Raw genomic sequence first — 24,067 nt, 5'->3', positions numbered from 1 at the left:
ACCGATCTTCAGGTAGGGATAGGGCAAACGGGCAAAGGGCCTCTCAAGGAAAGAATCGTTGCCCTCAGATATCTGAAGACGTGTCACACCAGCGTAAGCAGCTCACCAGATAGGTATAGAAGAATGCTGACCTGGGTCTATACACGTTAGTTGTATAAGTGTCCGACTCTTGTTATGCTTCGTGAAACGGTGAGAGACTCGGTCTTCGTTTCCTATCTTCCCGCTCCGGCCCTGGTTGGTGCGCAGGAAAAACAGAAACAGATGGTCGTTTGTCTGCAAAAACGGTCGAGGACGTTACATAGGAATGTGAGTGCTCGATGCATAAGAAGCTTCATCTGGACGTGGCCTGAATCATATACAACTCACTTATGATGAATTTGGGTTCGACCGACCTGGAAATCGGTGAAGACAAAGATGCTGTCCTCTGACATCCCAATCGTGCCGAAAGTAGTTGACCTCAAGATACGTGCATCTACACCGGTCTTCTAGAGCGGAATCGAGACCCTCAATATGATGCTGCTGCGGATTCCGGTTACCGAGCAAAAACAGGTCCAGACCGAGAGGGAGAGCGGCGAGAACGAAGATCAGGGCCTGGACGATGACTTGTCAATCAATTGATAGCAAGCATGAAATTGATTGGAGAATTAGGGCAAATAAGGGCTGTCATTGGCGTGGTGGAGTGACCAAGAATTGGACCTTTAACGCGGATTCTTTTCCGTGCGCCCGAGGTCGGTCTGCTCAGGGTTTTCGTCTTTGCTACCCGACATTTTGTGACTCATTACTTTCTTGAATATAGCAAATAAATTCATCAGTATTCTCCAAAATTGCGTGACGGCTTTCGGTTCGAATTTATAGCAGATCCGCTCAGCCCTGAAGCTGGCCCGACCCACCAAGATGAGCTTAAACCAACGTGAGAAGAGGAATGGAGTCGACGAGGAACGGACCGTCGAGTCGCCCGTGGACGAGTTTAGTCGATTCTCGGGCAGCAGGAAAATTGTCATGACGATTGTCATCTCATGGACTGGACTGCTTTCTCCAATGGCAAGCACTTCGGTGCTATCGGCCATTCCAAACGTTGCGGCCACATACAACACCTCGGGTTCGGTGATCGGATTGAGCAATGCGCTGTATCTTGTCTTCATGGCACTGAGTCCGTGCTTCTGGGGTCCATGGTGCCAAACAATCGGGCGCCGCATGGTATGAACCTCCAAACTAGCTCTGGCCCCGTTACTGATCAAGCCGGATAGTCTTGCCTCGCTAGCACGTTGATTTTCCTCGGCGCCTCGATTGGAACGGCGCTGAGCCCGAATATTGGCGCATTCATGGTGTTCCGTATGCTCACTGCGTTCGTTGGCACGGCCATCCTCGTCATTGGGCCCGCAGTAATACGGGATTTGTACCCTCCACTGGAGCGAGCAACCGGGATTGCATGGTTTTACACCGGCACTCTTGTTGGTCCAACGATCGGCCCTCTGCTCGCCGGTGCGATTGTAACTTATACGACATGGCGTGTGATATTCTGGTTGCAAACCGGGCTGGCCGTAGTGTCATTGATTGGTATCTTCTTTCTGCTGCCCGAGACCTTGAGCGACACCGCACCTCGCCCGCTAAAAGGTTTGACGCGGAAGCAGAAGGTAAAGGTCTTCTTCACCATGACCAACCCTTGGCGAGTCATCACACCGTTCAGGCGCCCAAGCCTGGTTGTCACAGCCATCGCCAGCGGAGCGCTTGTCTGGAATCAGTACGGCCTTCTGACACCGATTCGGTATGTCCTGAATCCGAGGTTCCATCTCGAAACGCCCCTGCAGTCTGGCCTCCTCTACCTGGCGCCGGGTTGCGGATATATTCTCGGAACGTTCGTCGGCGGCCGATGGGCAGATTATATCGCGCGCAAGTGGTACGACAAGAGGGGCCAGGTCTTTGTGCCCGAGGATCGGCTGTACGCCGCAGTCCCGTTCCTAGGAATCGTGATCCCGATTTGTATGCTCATTTATGGGTGGTCGGTCGACAAGGAGTTCGGCGGCCTCGCACTACCGATCATCTTCATGTTCTTCCAGGGTGTATCCCAACTCTTTTGCTTTCCCAGTCTCAACACGTATTGCCTCGACGTTGTTCCAGATCGCAGTGCGGAGCTCATCGCAGGCAACTTCTTCATCCGGTATATCTTCGGTGCGGTCGCCTCTGCCACTGCGATTCCGGCCGCGGAGTCGATCGGGGTGGGATGGTTCAGCACCATTTCGGCTCTGCTTCTCGTTGTTGGAGGTACGGGTATCTTCGTTGTTGCTCGTTGGGGGAAGACGAAGTCCGTCGAGGCGTAGAAGGTCGAAATGACAGGATAGGTTTTCTAACTCGATGCCGATCGGGGGGGGGGGGGAGGGATGGTTTGAGAGAAGATATTGATTGTGAATCTCGCAATACACAGGGAAGGTGTATCGGCGAGAGATGCTGGGCGAGAGATCCTGTAGGACTTTTCTTCGGTCGCTGCCACCCAAAAGATCGATCCATTGGTCTTATCATTGTCGAGTCTTTTTCAGATGCGCAAAACGCCCAACGCTGGCAGGAAATTAGCCGCGAAGAGGCTGCAACGGGAATGGAGAAACAACACTGTCAATGAAATAGAGGGGATCGCACTGTTGGCGGCTCCGGGTGATGGGGTCGATGAGAAGACTGATAAGTTATCGAGGACTCCAAATCCACTGAAGGCCGCTCGCTTCGCTCATCGTCCCCCGTTGGGATACCGCGAGGAAAGCGCCATGCCAGCACCTGCCTGCTCGGTACCATTCACCCCCGCGAGCTTCATCCTTCAATTCGACTTTTGCTCACCGGTCCACTCTATCACTCCCGTTAAATCTTAGCAATTATGTCATCATGTGTCCTCACCTCTTGTATATGCTATGGGCGCTGGCCTTGTCCATGCCATTCGCCGTATCCCAGGAGAATGCCACTGCGCAGGATCCTCACACCGATCATTTCTACCAGCCCCCAGCTGGCTTTGAAGAACACCCGCCAGGCACCATCTTCCGCGAGCGCGTGGTCGCTACCTCCTTCTTTGGCCTTATTCCGGATCCCGTGAAAGCACATCAACTGCTCTACCGTACCACCGCCATCAACGGGTCCGCTATCACCTCGGTCACCACCGTCTTCAAGCCCGCTCGGCCGCTCACCGATCGATTCGTCTCCTTCCATACCGCATACGACAGTGCTTCCGTGACGTGCGAGCCCAGCTACCAGTACCAGCTCGGCGTTATCCAAACCGACCTGATCTCCACATTCGAGTTCCTCTTCCTGCAGCGACACCTCCTGCATGGGTACATTGTATCGGCGCCCGACCATGAGGGTCCCGACGCCGGATTGGGAGCCGGCCGACTGGCGGGGATGGCAGTCTTGGATAGCATGCGTGCCGTTATCAACTATAGCAAGACCATTGGGCTCACGTCTTCTCGACCCGCAATCGCAGCAATAGGATATTCAGGTGGAGCAATCGCAACCGGCTGGGCTGCGTCACTCCATGCCTACTATGCTCCGGAACTGAACGTTTTGGGATGGGCCATGGGAGGAACGCCAAGCAACCTCACAAGCACCTTTTATCACCTCGACGGAAACACATACAGTGGCTTTATTCCCGCGGCTATCGACGGTCTCTCCAAGCCGAGCGCGTACGGTGCCCAGCTACTCCCTATCCTCGATGCAATCGCGACTGAGCAAGGGAAATTACTTCTGAACTATGCCAATACGCACTGCGTCCCGGCTGATTTGGCTCATTGGCCGAACAAGTCGATGCTGTCAACCGAACTTCAGATTCTGGGACCCGACCTCCTGCTGGAGCCGACCGTTCATTCCGTCCTGGTGGGGAACCTCCTTGGTAGTTTGCCTGAAGAATCTCCGATCGCCCCGGTGCTTGTCTACCACGGCTTGCAGGATGAGATCATCCCATATCATGACGTTCCAATAATGGTGGATGCCTGGTGTAACGCAGGCGCTACCGTCCATTTTACCACATACTTGAACGGGGGCCATGCCCGGACCCTGCTCGGCAGCTTGACAGACTCTGCCGGGTATATCGACAGTGCATTCAATGGCAGTCTCCCGCGCGGTTGCTCATCGCAATTCAAACGAATGATCATGCAGCCGGACGGTATGGAGGAGGAGCTTCAGCCTGAGTATCGGAGGCTCACGGATAAGTTTGGATCATCCGAATGAGGTGGAGGTGATAAATCGATGCGATGTGTAGTCGGGTTGTCTTGTTAGTTTGACATCAGATATCTCTATACCGCAGTTGCCAGTAATCATTAATCATTCCGCATATCAGTCGGAGTCCAACGTAATTGGTGCATGTCCGGATTCCCCTAGGCTCGTATAGTTTGCAACACATTCGAACTCCGTGCTCTCGCGACGACTTCGAACAGGCGCGACAAGAGACGTGACCGAACCATCCACTAGCACCGCGTATATTCATACTTCCTATGATGAGTATTACATGTTTGAATCTGATTCGTCTTGAGTTAGTTTTTCCGCCCGATAATTCGGCGTGATCACGATACAGTAGAGAAAGACTACCGTGTTCGCGGTGGCTTCTTGGGCTTTCAATCAACGAGCCGTGATCTCTCTAACTGTTGTCGGCATCTCGCATTGACCACCTTGCAGATAAAACTACTCGAAGCGATCTTCGGATTGACTGATCTGATGCCTTGGTGGCGGAGACCTCACTGATGAGTGTTTATACTGGTGGGGTCGCGTCTCGCGCTCCGTCCATCGCGCACGTGATTCTCCCGCCTCATTAGTCTTCGCGTGTGGCTGGTGTGGCTGGTGTAGCCTTGGCAACGCCCCATCGGCTGGAAGGGCGGCTTGTTCCGATTTCCCGAATTCCGGGGTGCCCACGGTTATCCCAAATAACTCAATATAAAAATGTCCTAAATAATCTAAGGAGTAGTTGTGGACAAGATACGGTATAAAAAGGACCGATTTTGCTTTGGATGGCAAGCTGAATATGGTGGTTCTACCGTGCTTTTCCCTCTGTTCTTGCGAGCATATATTTTGACGCCGAAGCCCTTCTAGTAACATGTCCCGGGTAAGATCGGGATAGCCCAGCCACGACAAGGTTTGATTTCCATTGGAAATAAATTAGAACTGCTTGACATCATCACACTTCGTATACCCAGCTCGATTTTGTGCCAAAGAGAGAATGCAGAATCACCCAGTCATCACAAATGACAATCCCGCCTTGTTGGCTTCAAGGACAATCCCTTTCAAACAATCCCTTTCAAACAACCACATTCTACTCAATCATTGTTATGCCCTCAACTCGCGGTCTCATCCAATCTAGAGATCACTATTATTATTCGCATGGGGTATGTACTCGCATTTCCCCTCCCACTCCCACCACGCGCAGTTGCAGATGTATGGCGGGCAGCAATACGCACAGCCGGTGGCGGTGCAGCAGTACTGGCCACGCTGGAGGTGGCAGTCTTGGGATTGGCCGTCGGCTTAGAGAGGAAGGGTATTAGTATAGTCTTCGAGTTGGTTTGTGGGCAAGCAATGAACAGACAAGAGAGGAGAGAGAGGAGTGGAAGCTAGGCATTGGAGGCATACGGGCTTGCTCGGCTCGAGCGTCCATGGCCGACTGTTCGTTTATCCCGGATTCAGTTTCTGAGTTATTGCCTGCGTGTCGGCCGTCGAAGGTCAGGCAGCAGGTCCAACATGAATCGTCCTGTTCAATGCGCGGGATGCTTAGCTGAGTCTCTAAGATTTACTCTTTCAACGGCCTGAGGGGGACGTAGACACCGTGATGATGTTATGTTTGAGAAGATTGACGGCATAGGCTCTGTATGTAGAGATGCTCAGGTAACATAGGGGATCAGGGCAGACGCACGAGGCGGGTTGCGTTCTAATTATTGCGCGAGGTCAGTTAACGTTCCGAGAAATGTGGACCGGGCGTGGAACGATATGGTACCATATTCTCAGGACAAGCGGGCTTATCATTGAAGCAAGCTCGAGGGCACGCGGAAGAGCGATCGTTGACAGGCGTTTTAAATATCTCGGGCGCCTGGGTGGAATCTTGGAAATAGAGGAAGAAATTAGGCATTGCCAATGTAGTCATTGGAGCGAAGGTTAATAACATGGTGAAAAGACGCATTCTGATAACGGGATTCTAGCGATGGAGTAACACTAATGCGAAGAATGGTATAAACAAATTCATCTCTAAACTGTATTGGGGGAGTCAGAGTTATATGTTACCATATCCTATCGTTCTGTGGTGGTGTGAGGTCACAATGATTATCAGACATCCGGGGCTGACCTGAGAACGGGGGTTGTATTGTCCAATAGGAAGACTTCTGTCTAGCGGGCTAGACTGTTATTGAAAAGTCAATTACAACACCCACCATAGTAGGGGGTCATCATTGTTAGGGTTACGGGGCTATTAAAGTTCGTCTTGACTTCATTTGCACCCTCGTGTATCATTTGCCAATACTGTGAGACTTCGCCAACAGGCATTATGAGGGATAGTAGCATGAGAAACCAAAGTGACTGCTATCTGAATTAAACAGATTAGGTGACCGCTAGTGTGCGCGCCTGCTAAAAGCTAACCAGGCTTAGAAAAGAACCAGACTGATATTGCAAAACAATACAGACAAAACAAACTTGGTTAGGAGTGAGTAGAAGAGATGAAGTTGAACAGGAACATGGCTTGAAAAGATCGAAACGAAGGAGTAGCACAGTGAGAGATAAGAAGACAAACTACACCCCGACGGTAGACTCCCAACGATTCCACACAGTGTCATTATTCGCACCAGCCGTATCAACAGCATCAACAGAGACACAATGATGAACGCCCAACTCAACCGCATAAACAAGCCCAACGCCATTATGAATCGCACACTGAAAAACACGGTTGATATGGTGTTGGATCTCGGCAATCAGCTCGATAAAGTAGGCTGCTCTCTCCTCAGACGAGGGGCCGGGGAGCAAATTGTGCAGCGGGTCAGCTGCACCACTGATCGACTCCGACGCAAAGACCATGTTCATACCTGGTGCCGTGTCAAGCACCACCATCCGCTCAAACAGCGGCCCTGTCTGTCCCAGAGCTTGTCCGATGATGCCGACTCCACCGCCGAAGAGCGCACCGCGTGCAACGGCGCCCCCGACACCGTCAAGCAGGCCGTCGGGCTCGTTCATACGGAGGGTTGCGGTTGCGGCTTCGTGGTGCACGGGGAGGTCTGGGGGAGGTGCGCCCTCGTCGATTGGACGGGAGGCGGATCCGCTGTTGGGGATGATCTCGTACTGGTAGCGCAGGTACACGGAGCTGTTCTCCTGCGCTGTGCTCTGAAGGAGGTGCTTGAGGAAGACGAGACTGCCTGTGAGTCGGAGGTTCGTCTCCTGGTTGAAGCGGCCGGGGGTGTTTGAACGGATGCAGTCGAAGACTGGGTCGAGGTATGTATCGAAGTGGTCGATGATGGCCGCGCGAAATCGAAGGCGTGCGCGGTGAGGGTTGTACTGGATCTCGGTCACGTTGGCACCGATGGCATTGCCTGCTATCTTGGTGGTGACGGAGCCGATGATGCCAGCAGTCATGTTGGATGCGATCAGCCAGCCGACTCCGATTGGGGCAGATGCTGCGATGGTTGGTGCGGCGACCACGGCGACAACGCCGCCGAGGGCAGAGGAAACAAGAATCTTTCCCCAGCTTCTGCTCGGTCTGACGTCGGACATTTTGATGGAGAGATATAAGCAAGAAAATGTATGGGGTATGTCTCGAGTAAAAGGAGGGGTGATTTGTGCTGGATTGGAGTCAAGAAAACTTTGAAGGAGAACTGAGTTTGAGGATAGAAAAAAAGTGAAAGCGAGGCAGGAAAGTGAGGCCCTTTTATGGTCCAATTTCTATGGCATTTGGAACTCAAAGATTTGATGGGGGATGTCCTGAACCCTCGACACTCCTTCAACGAGCAGCACAACTCGCCCCTATCGCATACTTGGTGCAACAGAGATGTATGAGACTAGCCCGAGTACGACTAGTTCTCAAATTAAGCGAACAAAACTCTGCATTGCCAAGGCGAGGAAGATAGCTATTGGCTGCAACGTGGCTGTAGGTTGATTTTTGGCCAATACGAAGATAGTTCGATTCTGGTGTCCGAGCCCGCCTGCATGTCAGAGCGGTGCTAGCCGCAGTGTCGACACTGCAGTTACACATCTCAGATGCGCGTCCAGAGCCCTCTATTGGTCAGTGCCTTATCGCTCTGGTGATTTGGTGACATCACGGGCGCTGCCTAGCCTCGCCGTCTACCCAGCGTTCCTCAGAGGACATGATTGGCACAAGGGATTCATTAAGTGTGGTGAGAATGGGCCCCAGAGAATAATCCTTCTCAATCGCCTGACAGGTGATCTCAGCTGCTGAGCGACCTTTAAAGCTCCCTCCATTGCTCCTTCCTGGAATCGGCACTGCATTACGTTCGTATTTCGTAACCCCAAATCAGCCGAGCACGTTTCAAGTGGCTAGAAACACCAACACCAACTTCCAATTGATACCGTCCCCATCCTAACCATGGACAACTGGCAAACGGTCATTGACACCCGCAAAATCGAACTCACACGACTCTTCGTGATCGATGGATGGACGTTGGAGCAAGTTCGGCAGCACCTGGTGGGAAGCGAACGGGGACTCTCTAGTTTGACGTGAGTACTACCCGCCGATGCTCGACCATTGGACCTCACATGGACTGGACTCTGTCGGGCTTACCAATCTATGCAGTCTGGGTCGCCTGCAGAACCTGCTCAGTTCGCGGCACATTTTCAAAAACATCCAGGAAGAGGAAGCCTTCAGAATCAAAGAGAAGCTCGGCAATGACACAACTAACCGCCGGTGGCTGATCCTCGCGAATGGTATACCACTCGACAATTTCGAAGTTCAGAAGCATATATCGAGGAAAAGGGATGTCGCACCAAGCCCGAGTCGGCGGAGACTCATAGACAGATCGTCTATGTCAATCTTCCATTCGAGTTCACGAGCCTCAAAAACCCTGACATCTTTCGCACGACCCAGCTGCTGTTCTTCCATGCGGGAGTGCACTTCGACTCCTCATTTGACACTGGCATTTGGACGCCTGATGCCCGAGGGCTGTACGCAAGAACCGAGCCTTTCAGAGATGACCTCAGCAACCTTAGCGATATGCATAACAAGGTAGTTGCTGCGTTGAACGAACACAAAGCCGGAAGGACCGAGCACGGACAAGCCTTGATGGACCAAACAACCGTATACAACCCATTTCTCGTGAGAAACAGACACCATCGTCAGCTGTCGGACATACTCGCTATCCTCCTTCTGCTACACCGAGACGGATTCATTGCGAAGCAACAGCAATTAACCGACAGCCTGATTACCCTGGCAAGAGCGAACCTGCATCCGAATGATCCGCGCAGAGTATGGTTCGAGTCCCTTGACGGCCTTGCGCTTGACGCTGCCGGACATTTATACCAAGCATTTGACGCCTTCTGCCGCAAACTATGGGAGATGAAAGTTGGGCTCAAGGACGCCAAAGGCTGCTATTCGTACAACCAGGCCAGCCTCCCACGGGCAGACCCAGGAGGATTCTACCGGTTCTTTGAGAACAGACCACTCGCTGAGCTCGAGCTCATGTTGAAAGAAGTCGACACCGACCTCGGAGCCCGTAGTCACGAGTCGTTCATGATATGGCACACTGCAATCAGATGCCTTCAGAGAGAACATCGGTTTAAGGAGCAAGAAGAGCTTGTTCGTCGTCTCCTTTGGCGAGTTACAGCTCTTGGGGTAGGATTCGACTACGCCAAAGACCTTGAGACCCGGCAGTTGAACTACGACTGCATGATCACGTTCTACCTACTGGGTAACGCACTACAGTCACAGGGGGATTTACCTGGTGCAGAAGTCGCGTTCAAACTTTCCGTGGGCATACGCGCTCAGCTCGTTCGCCATAGGTATGACGCGGGAAAGGCTGGTGCGCTGAGAAGGGTAGAGGAGATTAGGCAGTTACGGGCTGCCCCCCTGTTGAAGAAAGACGACTATGAGTACATAGAGATGAGCAGAATCATGTACGACGGTGTGGTCAGTCGGAATTCGCGGATAAACCCTTAGCAAATCGTTCACGCACATTGCTTCAGGGATTGATGCCTATGTTTTTGTTGTTGACCATAACAACGCAGTTGTTCATTTTCGATTATGCTGTGGTTCTGTCTCGTTTGAAGTACCTGGCTTGCTGTTTTGATCGAGTCACCGTAGGCTCCCTGGATAAGCTTCCAAAACCCCGTGGGATGGACTACCGAGCGAAAGGATCCCTGTATTATGGTAAAGAGATAGTCGGAATTTCTGAGGCTTCCTTCTGGAAATTTGGGTCTTGAGCAACCCGACGCAAGGAGTATCTCTGGAAAGGTGGATTGTAGAGATTGACACAGATTATTGCTTTGGACATCGCTCGTGATTGCGCCTTTGACATCAAACGCTGTCCGACTGGAGATTTCGTCAAATTGTAAACCCGGGAAAATGCGATTGTAAAGAAAGGCAAGGGGGCCAAAAACGATTGACTGGGGAGACTGAACATGATATCAGGTCCAATTTAGATGCCGAAAATGCAGAAGCCCTGGTTAGACAAATGCGTTTAGCTCGCCCTCGTAATGACTGGTGTAGCATATTCCGATGTGCAAAGCGCCCCCGTATCAACAATCGTACTCAACCTCCGACTCATCCAGCAACTCCTGACACAACTCATCCGCATCAACATTGTTAGCCCTCGGAATCCAAACATACTCAACATCCCCCTCATCACGCAACTCATCATCGAGTCTCGATGCCCGCCTCAGCAAATCCTGGTTCGCGACCGGATTACCCATAGAGTTAATCCAATCCCTCTGCGACCATTTATAAATCCACTTGCTCATGCAGTCAACTGCATACCTCGAATCCGAATATATCGTGACTTTAAGATACGGGTTCGAGTTGAGACTGCGGCATCGTTTGAGCGCCTCTTCAAGAGCCAGTATTAATGCTGTTATTTCGGCCCGCTGACTTGTTGGCGCCGGGGAGGAGTTGCTTTGTAGTTTGCGTGTGTACGAGACGGTCTTGAATCTTGTTCGGAAGACTGCGGCTGCTGCGCCTTTCGCATCGGCGTATCCGTTGTTGCGGCATCCGCCGTCGGTGTAGATTTTCATTTTGTAGACCGTGGCGGTTAATTGGGTTTGATTTGGTGGTGGTTTCTCGTAGTAAATGTTTTGGACGATAAGATAGGTATTAGCCCTAATTTGGAGATGTAGTAGCGGCGAGCAAATATTGACTGCCATCCTGGGTTGTTTTTCAGTATCTCAGGGCTCGGATGCCGGGGTTGTTGGGGAATAAAAGCCTTGATATACAATTGGCGGCGTGTCAATGACGACGCCCAGCGTTGTAAGGGGTGATGGGCTACGGAAGATCAATTGCGAGCAATAAGACGGAGATGTTTGAAGGGCCATGTGTACCAGTTGAGCTGTCAGTGCGTTGAACTTGCATTGTGAGCGGTTGGATCTGATCTCGCAAGGGGTTGTGATTGGTTCCGGGTGCCCGGTATACGAGGTTCTTCCCCGAGTGACTTCCTCTTCATGCACCAAGGGGCTGGGGAATCAACGAGGGCAAGTGCTTTCCGGTAACTTGGCTGAGTGAACGGAATTGTTGATAGGGCCTTGGCCCCGGCATTTACCTCTGTTCCCTTGGAATCCAACCGGAGTCGTACCTAGGAGAGACATCGTCCTGGGGTAAGCGAAGAAAACCACCTACTCGAGCAAGACCTTCTCATTCGGCCATGATTTCAAATATTCTTGTCTTGGCAGGCGCATTCAGTATTTGTCCAGAAGTATACTTCGGCGGATCCAAGCAGACCCCGATAGTATCCGTAGGTCTAGCATGAACCGACCTGTTCGGGTACTGAGATGGATCTTCTACCCTATATTTTGGATAATCTTGTCTAGATCTTGTCCTGTATTTACCGTCCGGTTTCTAGTAGTGTTATCCTTCAATACATACGGACCACTCCTCCTCTTGCAAGCCTTTCAGGTTCATACGCTTCTTCTTCGTATCTCGTACACCGTCGTCCATAGTAGGTATAAAGACTGTCTGTTGTCATGATAAAGTGTTTGATTATACGGGATATGCTTCAAGACCTGACTGTTCACTACGTACCGCCGGGGTTCCAAAACGCTGCAGCCCCTGCACGCTCATTATGTGTGAGATATCGACTCATTGGGGTGTTCGTGAGTACAAAGTCCGCCGATACCTTACAAAGGGTATTGCTATTCCTCTATCTTGAGCCGTTATTGTCGCCACCTTGATGTTTTAATGATTGCGTTAAAAGTAAGCCTCAGGGGGGAAAAGAAGTACATGACAGATCTTGGCTTGACCACATATAAAGTGCCTAATCCTCAGACAGATCCTAAGTCCTGCATGCAACGATGGTATTACCCTGTCCACTGGGAGACCGGCCAACCCCACAATCTTGAAGATCTCTCCAACCAAGAACTCTGCTTCATCGTCCAACTCCAGAGCTCCTTCCGAAGCAAGTACCCACTCCGTCACATCAACGCAAGACCAATCCCTCGTCACAACATATCTACACCCACATAGCTTCAGAAGGTAGTGACAACAACACCCTGTCCGCCACAGACGTATCTTGCGCCACCATCGATCCTAATCGCGTAGACACAGACTCAAGTACATCCAACAAGGACGCCAACTCCCCTTCCTCCACAGCATCCCAAAGCTCAGACAGTGACGACGACAGCCTCGAACGTCCGGTATCCGAGGGACACGAAGTCAAGCGTCCGCCAACCCTCACGAATCTCGAAGAGCGCAAAATGTATGCCGAGATTGCGAAGAAGATAACGGCAGCCGCTGCCGCAGGGGTGCCGAACGATCTTACCCCGGAGGAAGATGCCGCCTTGGAAAAGGTAAAGAAGATTCTTGCGCGTCGGGGCGGCCTTGGGAGTGGTTGCCTTGAGGACAATGCTAGTGCTACCAGGATGCATGGTAGGTGAGTCAGCTGTGCCTGTCTGTCATTACGGTGTTGCTTCGTCCCATAATAGATATGACTTTTATCTGCTTATTATGTATCTGTATGTTGTGTTCGTAGACAAATGATATGTATAAGGAATTGTGTCCGACGCAATGAGACCACGTTATACCTAATCTTCGGCCTATATATGTGACGTTCCTAAGAAATCAACCATTGAAGTGTCCTTACCGTTCCAACTCGACAGGGCCCAGTGAGTTTGTACAGTTTCCTTTTTTCTGTGGTATTTTGGAAGGACTGACTAGTTCGTCACGCAGAACATAGTACATCCCAACCTCCAAAAACTCATAGTTGTTTTGTTATTTAGGGGCTTTCTTCCTTATCCATCAAGGGCGTTCAAACTAATAAAGGCTTTCAACCCACCATTCTCACTCAAAACAAAGGCTTTATAAATACGCTGCCTTTCACTCCGCCAAGGGCATTCACCAAAGCCCTTCACCAAACTTGTCATGGAAGCCAGGAAGAATACTTTCCAGATCTCCTATGACTAAGTATAGAAGGCGCCAAATCCTCCGCTAGACTGACTTCTTCACCATCCAACCATCAGTCTACCCTACTACTAGCAGTATATCCTGAAACTAAAGCCGCAAAAATGTCTTCAAGCAACAACTCCACTACCAACCCCAAGCCATCCTCCTTCGAGGCAAGCAACGACTCCTCGTCCCAACCCCCGGCTCAGAACTCAACCAATCAATCTACCCCCGGAGTCTCTCCGGGCACTGCCAACAACTCGACTACCACTTCCACTACCACGAATACACCCGCCTTAGACTCCCCCATCAAGGACGCCGCCGCATTCTTCCGCCAACTCAGAACCAACACCATAGCCAAATACCCATCCGCCACACAGCCCAACATCATCGACACTGACGCGTTCTTCCGTAACATCAACCACGATGCCACTTCCAGCGTACAACTACGTGCTCCCCCATTTGACTGGTTCTCCACGAACCCGGCCGTGGACCCAGCGTTCCGCCAAGAGATGGAAAACATCGATTTAACGATGACGCATGAGGAAAAAAGGCTGTTCGCGGAGGTGAAGGAGAAGCTGGAAGCCGCCCTGGAAGCCATGCTCGAATCTCCACATGCACTTCAGGAGAGACTTACGCTCATTGAAGAGGAATGCCTCTTATTGAGGAAATTCATGGCGGCGAGGTTCCGTGGCGAGGAACTTGAGCTTGGTGAGGGTGAGGAGGATGGAGCACCGTGTTCTTGAGGTTCCGACTGTGATAGGTACATCAGCAGCAGAGGGATTTGGAGCCACCACGATTGCAGGTTCACATGTGAGGGTTTGCTTTACGTGCCGAGGTGATACTATGGTGCTTGAGCCAACGTTTGTCCGTCATTACCAATGTTATTCAGCACTTTGTTCAAATGAAACAATATTCTACCTTTCTTGTCTTGATTGCAGGTCCAATATTTCGCAGGCAGTATCTACCCATAGATAATCCTTTGTATCCTGTCACAATGTGATAAACCTTGTTTTTGGCCGTGCTTTACCATATCGACAGTAGAAGTCGGTGCGTTCTGTTCCTCAGCCTGGTATGCCGATACCTTAAATCTAATCTATACCACCAAGGGTCCTCAATCATTACTGGTAGTTGCTAGCAGGCCCTCTAGCAAATGTCTAAGATAGTTCATTAAGCACAAGCTCTCTCTCGAAGATTCCCCCCTCCACCGCGACAAACAATGGCTCTCCTAACCAAACCCCGGCCCAGGGCTCAGCAAACAACCAGTCTCCCTCTGAGATTCCTGGCCAATACGTGTCGCCTTACGACGTCAACGCCTATTCTGAGGTAGCCCCCGGGCTATGGCAGATGGGGCCAGACAATCATTATTCTCCCGCGTCTGACGTGCCAGGCCACATCAAGTCGCCTCGTCTTCCTGTGCGAATGCCTACTCCGAGGTAGCCCCCGGGCTCTGGCAGATGGGCCCAGACACCGACAGCCATGTATCCTCTCTCTCCGAACCTCCTGACGTGAACAGGTACGCCGAGGTAGCCCCCGGGCTGTGGCAAATGGGGCCAGACAATCACCTGCAAGTTCCCTCTACCTCTAGCAATGGCACCAGCAATGCTACCACACCGGTAACCGGCGCAAATACCGACCCCAGCGACCTGACCATTCCTCAACCTGACTCCAGCCCCGCCATCTCCAGTGCACGTGCAGCCAACAGCTTCAGGTGGGAGTACGTGAAGTGGGAGGAGTCTAAGGGCCGATTCTTACCCCTCGCCAAGGAAGAGATGACAGTCGCTGCGCGGGTGCGGGAGAAGCTGAATATCCCCCTTGGTCCCAATGAGGAGACGCGTGAATTCTCTGCGGAGGAACTCGCCTTCGTTGCGAAGTTGTATGACGCTCGTTCCCGGGGAAAGGTGCTTGATGTATCTGGTTTGTACACCTGATCTGAACGTTCTTGGGCTCTCCCGACTTATACCATACCCTTGCTTGTGTGGGCGGTGTATAACGGGGGTGTCGTTGGGGTGCTATGGTAGGATGGTGCTAATCTGAGCCCCAATCTTAGTTTGTCGTTATAGAAGGCGTTTACAATCTATGTTTGGGTATCTTAAATCATAACGTGTTTTCTGTCTCCTAGTAGCTTCCACGTATCTTAGACCGCATATACATGTAGATGCTTCGTACCAATCCATATCCCTTACGGAAATCTCATACTTGGGCGTTATATAGGTATTCAAGCTGATCGAAGGCCTAAGGAAGTGCTCCACGCGAGGACGCAAAAACAGTTCTATATCATGTAAAAGCCAAGTCCTCACTACCTAATTAGTCGAGGCCTGTATCGCTCTCCCCAACCTGCGCCGACTCGAACACCAAATCCGCCTCGACGAGAACACTAACCGTGCCCCTGACCGGCTCATCCATCCCGGTCGTCCAGACAAGTTCCCGCTCAATCACAGTATATAACTCATCATCCCCGCGTTGCGACAATCCAAGCCAGAGGATAAGCCGGACATTGGCACCCAACTCCCCGTCCCCACCAACGCTCGTCATAACCTCGGAACAAAAGGTCTCCCAGCCGCACTATCAAAGAAATGGAACTCCTCCGGCTCTAGAGGAAGTCTGTTCTTGAAAGAGACGCATTTCTCTATGAAGCGGCGGAGTTGGTGATTCCATTTTTCTGGGTCTATTGAAAAGGCGGCGCTGAATTGCGATTCAATTGCTCCAGTATGTAGGTTATGTGCCGCCCTTGTTCTTCCTTTGTAAGGTCTCCAGCGGCTCCGAGTGTTGCGGATCTCCAGGTTTGCGAGGACTCTGTGGAGCCTTGACTCCGTTATTAGAAGATCTGTTTATAGAGGGGAGAGCGAACTCGCTCGATGCACCGCGCCTCCAATATCCCGCAGGAAGAAGCCACCGTGACCATTATCCAAGCCAAACAGATACGGCGCGAAAATGTGCTGGTAGACTAGGAGGGTGATGTGCGATTGAATCTATGCGCGGCGTTGGGGCGTTGTACGAGGAAACACATCCTCTTCACCATCACCTGCATCTGCACTGCAACTTGTAGTCAACGCCGCAAGTGTATCCGCGTCCTGGAAATTTGCCTTGACCCAGCACTGCAGTTGCTGTCCTAGCCGGCGCATCTGGTCACGGATTTCGTCCTCGGTAAGTCGTTCTTGACCCGATTGTAGCGAGTTGAAACTTCGCGTAGAGCGCGTTTAGTTAACGCTCATGTTCCCTTTCTAGCTTTGATATTGCGTTGCGTTCCTGTCAGAGGAGGCGTTGGTGTTGGTTGATCTTCTCTGTATCCTGTAGGTGTTGCTTTTCTGCATCATTAAGATCTTTTTAGAGGTCGTGGTTGTCCTGTTCAATGATTAGTGCGTGTACAAAGGAAGGGCTGTGCGTCACGAACCTTGGAGAGCTCATCTATGTGGTGATTCAGAGCCTGGATATGACGTCGTGTTCTCCAGTAAGCCACAAACAATCCTTATTAGCTCAAAATATAAGAAGGTGGGAGCCCCACGAACGGACCGTCATCGTTATGGTACTCGCGTCGGTGGAAAAGAGGCATTGATGCGGTCGGCAAGGGGCACCAGGACCACTGCCATAAGCCACGAAGGAGATCCATTACCGAGATCTCTAACGTGAGCCTGTTCTGGATTTAGGAAAAGATGGGGGATTTTGATTGAAAGTAACAACCTCAGGCTATCGTTCTGGAACAACGCTCCGGGCAAACCCGTCATATCACGGATATCAACAAGGGCATCACGCCATAACGGAGAGCAAGTCCGAGGACACTATCACCCGTCAGCCAGGCCCCTCCGCTATACAAAATGCCCTACATAATGAAAATCTACACCGACGGCGGGTGCCACAACAACGGCTCCCCCACCGCAACCGGCGCCGCAGCCGCAGCACACCAGAACCGCTAGGGCAAGATGCGCTTCTAGACACGCACGCTGCCGCGAGGAAGCACGCCCACACCAACAAGCCAGCGCGCTGAATTTACCACCGTCATTCTGGCGCTCGAGAAAGCCTTAAAGCGGTATGAGACGCTGCACTCGTCGCCGAGGTTCCGGGTCACGATTTTCTCGGATAGTCGGTACGTGGTGGGTTGTATGATGGAGTGGATTTACAAGTGGTCGGGGAATGGGTGGAAGAATGCGCTGGGGAATGATGTTTGTAATCGGGATCTCATTGAGAGGGCTTCTGGGTTGGATGATCGGGTTAAGATGGTGGGGAGGGTGAAGTATATGTATATCCAGCGCAAGGAGAATGAGTATGCGGACAGTGTGTGCAGGGAGGTTTTGGATCGGATGTGAAATTGCTTTGGATGTGTGGTTGGACGTATTGAGATGATGGACAGAGGACTGAGAAGGATACCAGCCCGGTGGTGTTCAGATGATGACTGTCCCTACCCATGGTGCTAACTCTATTGTAATTTGAGATCAAAGCCACAATCAGACTGCAAAGCCCTTCTCCTCAACACTCAACTCACCCTTCTCTCCAAGAACCCCAATCTCTTCCTTCGCGGCGGCATCAACACCAACATCAACTCCCATAATCTCATCCCTCTCCTCGAACGTCCCAAAATAATCCTCATCATCGACTTCCGTCTTCCCCGGCATCGGGAACAACCAATCCAGCGCCAAATAAACGAACCCAGAAACCAAGCATCCAAGGAACCAAGCAAGCTGATACAGCCTCGTCCACCCAGCCCAGACTTCGCCCGACGCCATGGCCCGCTGCGCAAGACCTGGAATGAGATACCAGGTGCCCGAAACCCACGCAACAGCCGCACGCCAGTTCCAGCCCTTCGTGTACCAGTATATACTAGCTGAAGTGGATCCGTACATATCGGTGAGTTTCATGGTGGTCCTGCGGAGAAGGAAGTAATCCGCGAACATGATGCCCATCAGCGGACCGAGGAAGATATTAAACGAGCCGACGACGGTGAGGAAAGACGTTGCGCTGTTGAGGAGCGACCACGGCTGGAGGATGAATGCGAAAACAATGGTGAAGTAGCCGCCGCGGCGGATGGTGAAGTATCGAGGCAGTAAGGCAGCGAGGTCAATTCCTGCGACGACGAGATTCGATGCAACAACCATGCCGAACTGCGAGAGCATGAAGGCAATGCTGGCAAATGCTACACCTGCACGGGCGCCGCGGTTATCTTCGTTTCGTCGGACAGCGTCGAGGAAATCATAGGGATTCCAGAGGAGCCCTTCTTCTTGAGGGTAGAGTGTTGCGGCGCAGGACGTGCAGATGATACCGATGCAAGCGACGGTAATAGTACCAAGAGGGACCATTATGAGCTGAGCAAGAACTTGATCGCCAGGTTTGCGGGCGTAGCGAGTGTAATCCGATTGCGACCACATGTGCGTTGCGATGCTTCCGATGTTGGCGGTGATGGCTGAAACGAACGCCCAGCCCAGTGCGCCGCCCGTCGCGGACTCAACGCCAGAGACGCTACTGGTATCTCGAAGAAGAGCGCCGCCTCCGTCCGCTCGGGCTGTTGACCAAATTAGCAGGACAAAGACGGTCGTCGCGACCGTGACGGAGGCAAACATGAAGGGTTTCTTGTAGTTCTCCGGACTAAACCATGCTAGTGGGAGGCAAAGGAGGAAGTAAATGACGAATGCGACCATGTCGTAAACCTTCATCGCGCCGTTCGCAAGGTCGCCATCAAGAGTAAGGAAGGACGGCCAGATGCAAGCCAAAAGAACCTTTAGACACTGGCCGCCGTACCAGGTGTTGGTTGCCGTCCAGACGAAGGAAAGAAACACTCGGATTGCCTGTCACACGCGTTTAACACTCACCGACAACCAGACCATGTCCGCAACCTACCATCGGAAACAAGTATCCCCAGATTCCCCAATTCTGCTTCATCCAGATCGGAAATCCAATGTGCCATTTCGCGCCGGGGTGTCCGCCCGCCACGCAAACGAAACCAACAAACGTATGCGCGATGATAATCGCCAGCATCGCTTGCTTTGACGTTCAGCGAGCGAACTTGGTATTATGCACCATAGAACACTTACCCAAACATTGAGCCCGAGCGAAATCAACGAGGATCCGGTCGTCCATCCTCCCACATTGAATGAGCCGGTTACCATCCAGAGGCCAACAAAATGCCACGGGCCATACGGTCGCCGAAATGGCGGTAGTGGTCGAGTGTCCTTGTTGACGTATATGTCCACTTGGGCATCCGTGTCGCGGTTGACCTCGAGTCGTTTCATGAGTCGAGAGAACAAAGGCGTTTTTGCCGCCATATCAAATGGGCGCAGGGCGTAGTTTTCAAGGCAAGCAAATATTCGAGATAATGGGACGCTGTCGGTCGCGCAGGATCGTCTCAACACATCAAAGGAAAGAGATGTCAATATCGTAATATACGACCTGGGAACACGGCGGTTATCGGCAGCGATATCCTACCTAGGCCGGAAGATAGGCAATCCAGCAGCGAGGCCATGGCCGTCTTCCAATGGATGCAGTAGAGATTTGCGTAAACCAATCGCATAACAGCAACCCCGTCCATCAAAGTGGAGAGTTTAGCAGTTCACCCGAGTTGGAGTAACCTCAGTTATCATCGCGCGGGGAGAGGGGAACGATGTTATCTCGCTGGCTCGGCACCGATAAAGCTGAGGTTGGCCAATGATGGAGAGAACAGGCGCGATCAAGCATTCAGTCTACCGATAAACCATTGCTCAGGACTGATAGTCGCGAGTCATTCTTCGATTGCTGCAGTTCAACCGTTTCCCCGCCGCATGATCCCATACTGATCGACGGGAGACGGGTGAAATCAAGTCAATATATAAAAGGTACCCGAGTCGCAAACAACGAGAGCTTCGACGATTGAACGATACAGAATTCTGAAAAGTTCAGAGCGATGTCGCAAACTACCACAATCGAAGTGCCCGAGGGGCCAAAGACAGTGACCTTGATGAACGGAAGCACATTCTCCTTTAACTCAAACATCTCCACAACTCTCGAGAAAATTCCCGTCATCGACGCGGGGAGGATATGGAGCGATAATCTGGAGGACCGAAAGGCAGTAGCAGAAGAGATTCGTGAAGCGTCGCGGAACATCGGGTTCTTTTATCTCGTCAATCACGTACGTTGTCTTGAGATTTGGGCTTCGGTCGGCTAACGTGGTGCGGAAGAGAATCAACGAATCGTACGCGGAGCAGACTTTCGAACAAGCGAAGCGCTTCTTTGCCCTACCCGAGGAGAAGAAGATGGAGGTCTTTACCGGGTTGGTTCCAAATGAGTACGTTGGATTTCATCCGATGGAATGCTATAACCGGAACGGGTGGAAGCATCAAGGTGTGTTAGTCTTTTGTCAAAGCGAGTCGTCGCTAACAATCAAGACCTGAGTGAGGCGTTCAACTGGTCGTACGATCCTCGGGAGGACACAGAAGCAGCGGCGGACGCTGAGCCGACCGTTAGCATATGGCCCTCGGACCTGGCCGGCTTCAGAGAAGGACTCTATGCATACCACGGTCAGCTTCTCAAGCTGGCCCGTCGGTTAACGCGAATTTTCGCTCTGGCTCTGCGCCTCCCGGAAGACGCCTTCGATGAGTACGTGAAGCGACCCGAAGCAGGGATGCGCATTCTGCATTATCCGGAACAGAAGCACTCAGTCGAGGACCAGAACGGCATTGGCGCGCATACCGACGTTGAGTGCTTCACAATTGTGACGCAGGATATGAATGGTGGCCTCGAGGTGCTAGGAAAGAACGGCAACTGGATCAAGGCGGAGCCTATACCGGGATCATTTGTCGTCAATATCGCGGACTGCTTCATGCGGCAGACCAACGACTTCTTCGTGTCAACCGTTCATCGCGTCATCAACAAAAGCGGGAAGGAGAGGTACTCGGCGCCGTTCTTCTTCGGGTTTGATCGACGAAAGCTCCTGGAGGCTATTCCAACATGTATCAGCGAAGAAAATCCCATGAAGTATCCGATTATGACTGGGGGAGAATACTATGCATGGAGGTCGAACAAGCAGAAGAGCAATAATGTACATAACACCAAGGTGGCGGAATAGATGGCAATGAGTTGTGACGTTTGTTCTCTGAAAATAAGAGAATTCGGTCAATCGTAGCATCACGAAAGTGGGGGGTAGAGCCAGGTAAAGTCGGTGAGAAGTTCATTTGAAAAATCAGGAATAATACTAGGGTTGAACAAAGTGGCCGGGAAAGTATCTTGCGTGTAGCTCGGAGGAATGGAAATATCGATGAGACCATGGTCCAGTCGGGGTAACGCGTCGATCTCTTGCAGTTCGGACAGTAGCTCAGTGAGTCGATCGCGAGTGATACAAGCAATGCTGGATTGACTGGAAAGAAGATTAAGTAGGCAAATGATGGAATGGACGACTTGTTCGACTTGCGCGTGTTGAAATTGATTTAGACCATGTTTCTTAGCGAGACCGACTAGAATGTGCGCGACACCCGCCAACTGCTGGATTAGCGGAGAGCCCGCAGCACGGATGTACTCAAGAGGTATGGCAGTGATGCTCGTGAGCAGATCGTCTGCGACAGCGCAGGCTTGAGGCGGCGCACCGTGGCCGGAGACGCACGAAAGAAGTCTCGCGAGATGAATCGTGCAAATAATGTTCGGAGCTTGGAAGCCGCAGCGATTCCGTCCATTGTCGTCCGATCGCGAGGCAGGCGTAACAAACTGGGGAAGTAGGCGCTTATGAATTTCCGACAGGCGAGCCATGATGATACCAGAGTCAGAGTCTTTGGCTGGCCCGAGTATGGATTGGCTTCTCCCGGATTTTGCTCGTAAATCAGAGATCGCGTGCTCGAGAACCCGGTAAAGATCAGTTGTGGTGTTCCAGCCGTTGAACCAATCCTCATACTGTCCATTCCGCCCGGGGATAAAAGTCGGATGGTGAGCTCCAACCGGATAGCCAACTCCGCAGCGAGTCTCCGATGTGCGAACCATGTTCCCAAGGACGCAAGCAGTGTGGACTTCGAGCCGGTAAATTGACCACCATAGACGCCGACGGACCTCCTGCTCACAGGTGGTAATCGTAGCGGGCCATCGCGACTCGTCATCGAGGTTGAGTTGCGCGGATACACCGTGGCAAAGGCTGAGGAATTTGTGGAGCATTGAATTGTTTCCAGTCTGTGCTCCTAGCAACGCCAGAAAGGTATAAGAACGGACGAGATTTAGATCGGACTTCTCAAAATCGGCGGAAACAAGGCGAATCGCTTCGGCGATGTATGCTTCCCGCAAGTTGTTCCATTCAGTTCCATCAACGTTGTCGCTAAAGAGGGCTCCATCGCGAACGTGCTGGGCGCTCAAGGCACAGAGGCACATCAAGCTCATAAAGTTCGAATCACTTTGAGGGAAGGTGCCCTCTCTCCAGCCCACCCAAAGCTCGCGCTCGCAGAATAACGGAAAACTGTTTTCCGTTAGCGCGACTAGGCTCATGAACTTGGTAAAGTTGAAGCCACCCACTTTGGATGGATGCTATCAAGATAGACGTCAAGAAGCTCTGTGATTGTCCGCCTGTTTGCAAGCTCCAGCGGTGGCTTTCCGACTATGCCATCGAATATCGGAGACTCCGACGGTGGGCTGTTAGTATTCTCGATATACTGTTGCCGCGATGTGGCCGTGATTTCTCGCTCTGGCGTCGCAAGGGTTTTGCTCGCACCCCGCGGCTTCGTCCCTCTCTTCTTCGGCTGCCGCTTCCGCGTGCATTCCTGGCCGTATTCTTCGCAGGTCAAGCACGAAGCTTCTTCTGTTATAGTGATTCCAGTTTCTGATGATTTTGGTCGGCATTTTACACCGCGTCGATGACAGAAGTCGCAGGCCTGAGTGATGCGCCTTGTTTTTGTTTTCGTTGGCGGCATCGTTGCGTGGAGAGGGAACCTTGGAAAGAGCGATCCGATCCCGCGATAATGGCAGGCGCAATAGGCAACGCTTATCTTATCGCCTAATCGCACTTATCACCACGTGCCAGGGAGTAGGACTCTGTGCCTTATTGGCTCGTCGCCTTATCGCCTTATCGCCGTCCCCTGTCACAGAGACGCGATTTACCAAAGTGTACCAACGCCTGGTTCATACCTAGGTAGTCTAGTAGACACAAGTATACCCAGCTCTAGTCATGTTACAGTAACCTGCCTTACGGTGACAAGTAAAAAGGATGCAGAGAGTTTACAAAAATTGCACATTGTACCAACAAACCCTACCTTCAGTCCTCTCCTTTTCACCTATTATATATTTCCGCCCGGCAGGCATTTCGTCACACCTTACGCAATTGACTACAACTTGCGAAAAGAAAAGGCTCGGTATCATAGTTGAGTCTCACTGTGAACCCAACGACCGTAGTGTATTCAAAATTCTTGCCGCAGTATAGGCATCAGGTGTTTGAGGCAAGCATACCATATTCAACATACCATATTGAACTGACAGGGTGAGTGACAGCATCGCGCTTTCCCTACGAGCCCGACTATCTCTTTATCGGACAATTTACTATAGAACGGCAATTTGGCGGTCCTAGTTTACATCGTCTAGATCCTTGCTATGTAGCTACGCATGCACTAA

General features: G+C 51.7%; 12 protein-coding genes across 12 annotated transcripts; 7 read left to right on the top strand and 5 right to left on the bottom strand.

The window, feature by feature from the left end:
- Window positions 1-13: 13 nt before the first annotated feature.
- On the top strand, window positions 14-716 carry BDW74DRAFT_152958 (uncharacterized protein). Its single transcript, XM_073724450.1, has one exon. It carries the CDS (start codon window positions 175-177, stop codon window positions 370-372), a length of 198 nt encoding a protein of 65 aa, XP_073583809.1. The 5' UTR covers window positions 14-174; the 3' UTR covers window positions 373-716.
- A 149-nt stretch (window positions 717-865) lies between these two features.
- BDW74DRAFT_185197 (putative MFS transporter) lies at window positions 866-2,318 on the top strand (the record flags this gene model as incomplete). The annotated part of the gene is made up of 2 exons (XM_073730994.1): window positions 866-1,197; window positions 1,248-2,318. The coding sequence occupies exons 1-2, from the start codon at window positions 895-897 to the stop codon at window positions 2,316-2,318; spliced, it is 1,374 nt and encodes a 457-aa protein (XP_073583808.1). The 5' UTR covers window positions 866-894.
- Window positions 2,319-2,518: 200 nt separating this feature from the next.
- On the top strand, window positions 2,519-4,281 carry BDW74DRAFT_185194 (uncharacterized protein). The gene has a single exon (XM_073730993.1). It carries the CDS (start codon window positions 2,869-2,871, stop codon window positions 4,198-4,200), a length of 1,332 nt encoding a protein of 443 aa, XP_073583807.1. The 5' UTR covers window positions 2,519-2,868; the 3' UTR covers window positions 4,201-4,281.
- Window positions 4,282-5,146: 865 nt separating this feature from the next.
- On the bottom strand, window positions 5,147-6,176 carry BDW74DRAFT_18715 (uncharacterized protein). Its single transcript, XM_073731416.1, has 4 exons — window positions 5,951-6,176; window positions 5,870-5,884; window positions 5,590-5,707; window positions 5,147-5,483 (listed from the first exon to the last, which is right to left on the bottom strand). Exons 1-4 carry the CDS (start codon window positions 6,131-6,133, stop codon window positions 5,320-5,322), a joined length of 480 nt encoding a protein of 159 aa, XP_073583806.1. The 5' UTR covers window positions 6,134-6,176; the 3' UTR covers window positions 5,147-5,319.
- A 381-nt stretch (window positions 6,177-6,557) lies between these two features.
- BDW74DRAFT_152953 (uncharacterized protein) lies at window positions 6,558-6,994 on the bottom strand. Its single transcript, XM_073724449.1, has one exon. The coding sequence runs from the start codon at window positions 6,861-6,863 to the stop codon at window positions 6,591-6,593; it is 273 nt and encodes a 90-aa protein (XP_073583805.1). The 5' UTR covers window positions 6,864-6,994; the 3' UTR covers window positions 6,558-6,590.
- A 1,542-nt stretch (window positions 6,995-8,536) lies between these two features.
- BDW74DRAFT_178089 (uncharacterized protein) lies at window positions 8,537-10,102 on the top strand (the record flags this gene model as incomplete). The annotated part of the gene is made up of 3 exons (XM_073729117.1): window positions 8,537-8,667; window positions 8,744-8,874; window positions 8,904-10,102. The coding sequence occupies 3 exons, from the start codon at window positions 8,537-8,539 to the stop codon at window positions 10,100-10,102; spliced, it is 1,461 nt and encodes a 486-aa protein (XP_073583804.1).
- Window positions 10,103-10,680: 578 nt separating this feature from the next.
- On the bottom strand, window positions 10,681-11,172 carry BDW74DRAFT_178088 (uncharacterized protein; the record flags this gene model as incomplete). The annotated part of the gene is made up of 1 exon (XM_073729116.1): window positions 10,681-11,172. One exon carries the CDS (start codon window positions 11,170-11,172, stop codon window positions 10,681-10,683), a length of 492 nt encoding a protein of 163 aa, XP_073583803.1.
- Window positions 11,173-13,650: 2,478 nt separating this feature from the next.
- On the top strand, window positions 13,651-14,274 carry BDW74DRAFT_178086 (uncharacterized protein; the record flags this gene model as incomplete). Its single annotated transcript, XM_073729115.1, has 1 exon — window positions 13,651-14,274. One exon carries the CDS (start codon window positions 13,651-13,653, stop codon window positions 14,272-14,274), a length of 624 nt encoding a protein of 207 aa, XP_073583802.1.
- A 473-nt stretch (window positions 14,275-14,747) lies between these two features.
- On the top strand, window positions 14,748-15,459 carry BDW74DRAFT_178085 (uncharacterized protein; the record flags this gene model as incomplete). The annotated part of the gene is made up of 2 exons (XM_073729114.1): window positions 14,748-14,854; window positions 14,919-15,459. 2 exons carry the CDS (start codon window positions 14,748-14,750, stop codon window positions 15,457-15,459), a joined length of 648 nt encoding a protein of 215 aa, XP_073583801.1.
- Window positions 15,460-17,970: 2,511 nt separating this feature from the next.
- BDW74DRAFT_178084 (nucleobase cation symporter-1 family protein) lies at window positions 17,971-19,782 on the bottom strand (the record flags this gene model as incomplete). Its single annotated transcript, XM_073729113.1, has 3 exons — window positions 17,971-19,305; window positions 19,358-19,501; window positions 19,552-19,782. The coding sequence occupies 3 exons, from the start codon at window positions 19,780-19,782 to the stop codon at window positions 17,971-17,973; spliced, it is 1,710 nt and encodes a 569-aa protein (XP_073583800.1).
- A 668-nt stretch (window positions 19,783-20,450) lies between these two features.
- Window positions 20,451-21,557, top strand: BDW74DRAFT_167834 (isopenicillin N synthase family dioxygenase; the record flags this gene model as incomplete). The annotated part of the gene is made up of 3 exons (XM_073726748.1): window positions 20,451-20,648; window positions 20,698-20,833; window positions 20,878-21,557. 3 exons carry the CDS (start codon window positions 20,451-20,453, stop codon window positions 21,555-21,557), a joined length of 1,014 nt encoding a protein of 337 aa, XP_073583799.1.
- Window positions 21,558-21,616: 59 nt separating this feature from the next.
- On the bottom strand, window positions 21,617-23,373 carry BDW74DRAFT_178082 (uncharacterized protein; the record flags this gene model as incomplete). Its single annotated transcript, XM_073729112.1, has 2 exons — window positions 21,617-22,922; window positions 22,979-23,373. The coding sequence occupies 2 exons, from the start codon at window positions 23,371-23,373 to the stop codon at window positions 21,617-21,619; spliced, it is 1,701 nt and encodes a 566-aa protein (XP_073583798.1).
- Window positions 23,374-24,067: the final 694 nt, after the last annotated feature.

The sequence above is a fragment of the Aspergillus multicolor genome (genome assembly GCF_047715735.1).
Source record: "Aspergillus multicolor strain CBS 133.54 unplaced genomic scaffold BDW74scaffold_12, whole genome shotgun sequence".
Lineage (NCBI taxonomy): Eukaryota > Fungi > Ascomycota > Eurotiomycetes > Eurotiales > Aspergillaceae > Aspergillus > Aspergillus multicolor.
This window is presented reverse-complemented; position numbering and strand designations above follow the sequence as displayed.

Bases quoted from the DNA above. Each gene is read 5' to 3' on its own strand.
- BDW74DRAFT_185194 (XM_073730993.1), top strand. From the start codon at position 2,869: ATGTGTCCTCACCTCTTGTATATGCTATGGGCGCTGGCCTTGTCCATG.
- BDW74DRAFT_152958 (XM_073724450.1), top strand. From the start codon at position 175: ATGCTTCGTGAAACGGTGAGAGACTCGGTCTTCGTTTCCTATCTTCCC.
- BDW74DRAFT_152953 (XM_073724449.1), bottom strand. From the start codon at position 6,863: ATGGCGTTGGGCTTGTTTATGCGGTTGAGTTGGGCGTTCATCATTGTG.
- BDW74DRAFT_18715 (XM_073731416.1), bottom strand. From the start codon at position 6,133: ATGCGTCTTTTCACCATGTTATTAACCTTCGCTCCAATGACTACATTG. The intron at 5,484-5,589 runs GTATGCCTCCAA...TTCCTCTCTAAG, and splicing joins CGCTCGAGCCGAGCAAGCCC to CCGACGGCCAATCCCAAGAC.